The sequence below is a fragment of the Empidonax traillii genome, unplaced genomic scaffold (assembly GCF_003031625.1).
Source record: "Empidonax traillii isolate 1590-97213 ecotype Southwest subspecies unplaced genomic scaffold, ASM303162v1 scaffold870:size258474, whole genome shotgun sequence".
NCBI lineage: Eukaryota > Metazoa > Chordata > Aves > Passeriformes > Tyrannidae > Empidonax > Empidonax traillii.
The window spans coordinates 32959-38320 of NW_020956063.1; the positions used below are offsets into that span (position 1 = coordinate 32959).

A 5362-nucleotide genomic window follows, 5' to 3' on the forward strand; every position below is an offset into this window, starting at 1 on the left:
TTAGCCCTGTAAGGCAATCCATCTACGTCCTGAGGACCTCGCTGCCATCGTCCAAGCGTGCTTGGCCCCGGCAGATGAACCTCAGGATTAAAGGGTGGGCTCAGTTCCGCGCACACTGTGTCTCACCTAAAAAATCCAATGCGCAGGCTGGAAGGTGGAAAGACCTTCCCCGGTTCTTCGTTCGCGAAGTGACTGGCCATTACAGTTATGCTTAAGGGCAAATCAGAAGGAATGTGTGGTCACAGGTTGGTGAAAGCACAGGAGGGTAGGGGTGGACTGAGTCAGAGAAGGAAGCAAATAGAATATTTAAACTTTCTCCTCAGATAAGAAGTGAAAGAGAATTTCTTGAGAGATCAAGGTATGCAGGAAGACTGGGATTCTAAAGCATCTTAGACAAGAGTAAAAAATTGGACAAAATTTTGAATAGTGTCTAATGATTTAGCAATAGCAGTCTAGTGGGATGATTCTTTAGGTGAGTCCTTTTCTTGGCATTTGGAGTTACTTCACTAGATACAGAAAAGATAGCCAAGAATTGCATGTCCTGCTGAATCACAGTCTTAGATGAACTGTGGCTTACTGTGGCTGTCTAAAAACAAAACTAACACGATCCCAGTATGGGGTAAAACTAGAATGCTTTATTGGACAGAAAACACATTTTTAAGGGCCTCGGGGGCTGGACATGTTAATGGAAGGACGGGTTATGATAATTAAGAAGTTACACAAGTTTTTACTAGTTTCTAAATAGGTTAATTTTTCTTCAAGCAGGATCAAAGGAATTAAGGGGTTTTAGACATAGTTTAATAACATAATCGCAAGAAGTTCTTTCTTGATTCTACTGGAGCCAGCTTAATCTATAAGGTTGTACTTTGACAGATCTCGTAACAGGGGTCCAACTTCGTAGATCACGGGATGTTTGTCAGCCTCTGTTTTCTAAGGTTTGCCACTCAAACCCTGCAAACTTGTTTCTGCTGACAGCTTGGTTTGGACCTCTACAGCTTACTTGCATGTGTTAGGGAAATTTGGGAAGTAAATGGTATTTAACTTTAACTACAGTACTTTTTTTTCATCAACCATATTTTCTAATGTGACAGATTAGCAATTGGTGTCTCCTCTGCTGTTGCTGTTATATGGTGTTTTCTCTCCTAGGGTTTGGACGTGGCAGAGGGAGAGGAGCGGGGAGGTTTTCAACCCAAGGCATGGGGTAAGAAACATGCAGAGCACAGATTTCGGCAAGGATCAAACTCACCGGCAATATTAATTGACAACATTACCACTATATGTCTTAATATTGCTGTATGATTAACCTATATAGATGCAAAATTTTAAAAAATTTCTTAGATTATTAATGGATTTTTTTTGTCTTAATACAGTATTTCTAACTAGACACACCTATACAAACCTAATGTAAATTCATGTTAATATCTCAAACTTGGAGAACCCATTTTTACCTATCAGTAGCAGCTATGAGTAGTGCCTTGGAGGCTGAAAGCTCTGTGTGGTGCATATAGTTTTAAGTCACTAAAAAAAAGATTTGTTTCAGTGCAATGTAGAACTTTTAAGTTCTATATAAAACCAGGAAGACTAGTGATTCTAAACTTTCTCCTGTTTTTGAGGTTTCATGCTTTAACTGTTTGGACATACATCGACCCTAAAACAAAATCAAAAGAAGTTACTCAGCAGCCTCAAAGTTTGTTCCAAGTTTTGTTGGAATAACTTGCTTCATGAAGTGTAGCCTTGACTACTTTTACTTGGTGTTTGACTTTAATGACATTTCACGTAACATCAGTGATGTCATGATGAACAGAAGACTCATTCTACTTTTCTAATAATTCTTCTTCATACTTGTAGATGATAAACTGAAAAGAGGTTTTTCTTCAATAATTCTGTTTCACCTTTTAACTGCATCTATGTGTTTTGGCATTGGTGTGAGGAGTGCATTCTGAAATAGTCTTACTGATTTTCCGACTCCTGTCCTGCACAGGTCTGGTGCTCTGAAATGACATGATACTGGTTTCTCATCAGTAAGCCACCTGCTGAGAAACTGTCAGCTGAGAGAGGCTTATCATTGTGCATATAAACTAATCCTTTATAAGACTGGAGGAGTAGGTATGCTGTTCACTGCTTTTTCAGGAATTGTTGGTTTGGTTCAGTTTCTCTACAGTAATTTTTTTTCAATCTCTTCATTTTTTTTTTCCTTTCATCCCTCTTTTATCTGTGTCTGCTCATAGAGGAAAAATTTCTTTTGAAACCAAAACTATAAAGATTACGTGGAAATCAAGAAGTTTAATCAAATGCAACTTCAGATAAAAATGATGACACTTGTGTTCATTGAATGACCCATGTCTTCTCTTCCATTTTTAAACTTGTAAAACTCTAGGACATTTAACCCTGCAGACTATATGGACTCTTCTGCCACTGATGGCTTTGGGACAAAATCAGATATTTGGGAGACTGGTCAGAATGATGCAGATGATGGAACTGGTAAGATGCTTCAAGAAGTGGAAGGATTGAAATGAAGACCTGTAGTAAAATTGCAGTTAAAATAACCATTCTGTTAGTGTTCAGTTAACTTCTGAAAATGTGAATGCATTTCACGTGACACAGATATTAGATCATTTTTATAGCTTAACTGCTACTAATGTGCAGAGCACATGCTGTAGCCTGCGTGACTCTTATTAGAATGAAGGGATGGCAATTTTCAACTTTTTTGTTATAGTACCAACAAACCCTTGAGAGACAAAGGCATTTGAAGAGTTGTTGTATGAGCCTTGTATGTGAAGAACTGTGTCAAAGGAGAAGCCACTGCCCGAGTATTCTCACACCATTTAAGGAATCACACACACACCACCTGAGAATTTAACTGCTTAGACCAAAGTCCCTTTGCAGTGGGTGGCTCCAATGAGCTGATGAGTTCCCCTTTTGACTCCTTGCTCACACACATAGTTGCTCTCAGGCATGCTTCCTCCCCCTTCAGGCTTGACCCTAGGTTTCCCACAGAGGAGTCTCAGATGTCTGATTTTATGAAAATAAATAATTTAGGAGTGGTACAGCAGCAGGTCAACTTGACCTGGGTGCTTCTGGAGAGGGACCCCAAACAAAGAAATCCCTGGGTTTTTATGCCCTCACAATCTATGCAACCATTCTTCACACCCCTTGCATGCACCTCTTGGTCCAATGGTGATTTTTGGTCTGGGGTCTTCTAATCTCTTACTGGATCTGTGTCCATGCAGACAGATCATTAACTGTTCTTATCTTGTCAAGTTACAGCTTCTGCTAATGACTGTAGCCTCCTTATCTTCTGGTTTTTACTTCTTGTGCACTAGCTCAGTTGACAGAGCATGGGAAACTGAAGAGTTTTGGATTTAGAGTAAGCATTATGTAGCAATAACTAAAACATCACTGTGTTATCAACACTTGTACTAAAACCAAAACACGGCGCTGTAACAACTACTAAGAAGAAAATTAACTCTATTCCATTTGAAAGCATATCTAGGTGAAAGTGAATTTTTTTGCATGTCACATTAGCATATATTCTATTTACTTGAAATCCAGTGTCCAATCATACACAATAACTAGAATTGTTAAACAACAGTAGCATTGAGACGATGAACTTTCATCTTGCTGAGGATCTTAAACTCTATCAAAGTTAGATTTTAAGCTGTATCTGATTTGCAAAAAAAAAGAAAAAAGCTTTCATTGGGTTTTCCAAGGGTTTGGTCACCCATTAGATAAAAATCTATGTCAAGTAGCTCCCCTTTAGTCTTGTGAACTTTATACCACAATGGGTCATCCATTGATTTTATACTTACCATGTAGTTGTGGTCCTCTGGGTTAGCAGCACCAAGAGTAATGGAATGTCTCACTTCATCACTTTGGTGTATAGATTCTTTGCAATGTAGTATTTGTTAGTTGGTTGGTTATTCATAACTTGTTTGACATGAGAATGGTATATCCAGTTTTCCTTTCCTAAAATTTCAACAGCAAAATTAGAACACAATAAGGCAGTATATGACCTCTCCCATTTGGATTCTAATTTGGATTTTTGTGAAAATACCTTAATTACACTTCCATCTCCGGGTTATATATATGGTACCTGCATTTCAGGTGGTGTGGACTGACACGATTCCTTTTTTTCTTCAAACCCCTTTTCCATATATGTTAGACACTCTGCCTAGTACTTCAGAACTTTTGACAAAATGAAAATATCACTGACCAGTTGGAGTGCATCGAGCTCTGCCTAGGAATGGATGAAGAGATGACAGAGAGTTTATGGGTCAGGATTAAAGGGAGAGGATGGATAGGTGCCATTATAGTGGGGGTCTGCTACAGGCTGCCCAACCAAGAAGACCAAGCCGATGAGGCCCTTTACAGACAGATAAGAGCAGCCTCACATTTACAAGCTCTGGTCCTCATGGAGGGAGGACTTCAACCACCCCAATATCTGCTGGAGGGGGACACCACAGAAGGGCATAAGCAATACAGGAATTTACTGGAATGCATTGATGACAACTTCCTTCTCCAAGTGATAGAGGAGTCAATGAGGAGAGGTGCTATGCTGGACCTTGTTCTCACCAACAAGGAGGGGCTGGTGGGGAATGTGAAATTCAAGAGCAGCCTGGGCTGCAGCGACCATGGAATGGTGGAGTTCAAGATCCTTAGGGCAGTGAGGAGGGTGCACAGCAAGCTCACTACCCCAGCCTTCAGGAGAGCAGACTTTGGCCTCTTCAGGGATCTGCTTGGTAGTGTCATAGGATAAAGCCCTGGAAGGAAGAGGGGCCTAAGAGAGCTGTTTGATGTTCAAGGATTGTCTCTTCCAAGCTCAGGAGTAATGCATCCCTACAGAGAGGAAGTCTGGCAAAAATGCCAGGAGGCCTGCATGGATGAACAAGGAGCTCCTGGACAAACTTAAACACCAAAGAGAAGGCTACAGAGGATGGAAGCAGAGACAGGTAGCCTGGGAGGAATATAGAGAGATTGTCCAAGCAGCCAAGGATCAGGTTAGGAAAACTAAAGTTTTGATACAACTAAACCTGCCAGGGATGTCAAGGGCAACAAGAAAAGCTTCTATAGGTAAGTTGGTGATAAAAGGAATGCTAGGGAAAATGTGGACCCTCTCTAGAAGGAAAGGGGAAACCTGGTTATCCAGGACATGGAGAAGGCTGAGGTACTCAATGACGTTTTTGCTTCAGTCTTCACCAGCAAGTGTTCCAACCACACCTACCAAGTTGCAGAAGGCAAAGGCAGGGACTGGGAAAATGAGGAACTGCCTGCTCGAGAAGATCAGGTTGGAGACCATTTAAGGAACCTGTAGGTGCACAAGTTTATGTGCACTGGAAAAGGGGAAATATAACTCCCATTTTTA

General features: G+C 40.6%; 1 protein-coding gene across 3 annotated transcripts in view; it reads left to right on the forward strand.

Annotated features, from left to right (window-relative positions):
- Positions 1-5362, forward strand: part of LOC114067150 (ubiquitin-associated protein 2-like) — a 121546-nt gene that overhangs the window by 21149 nt on the left and 95035 nt on the right. For 2 of the 3 annotated variants that reach the window (XM_027902414.1, XM_027902415.1), the window contains exons 6-7: positions 1147-1201; positions 2378-2481. The exons of the other annotated variant lie outside the window; for it this stretch is intronic. In XM_027902414.1, the coding sequence (XP_027758215.1) occupies positions 1147-1201; positions 2378-2481 (159 nt within the window). The remainder of the gene's footprint in view (positions 1-1146; positions 1202-2377; positions 2482-5362) is intronic. 3 annotated transcript variants of the gene reach the window in all.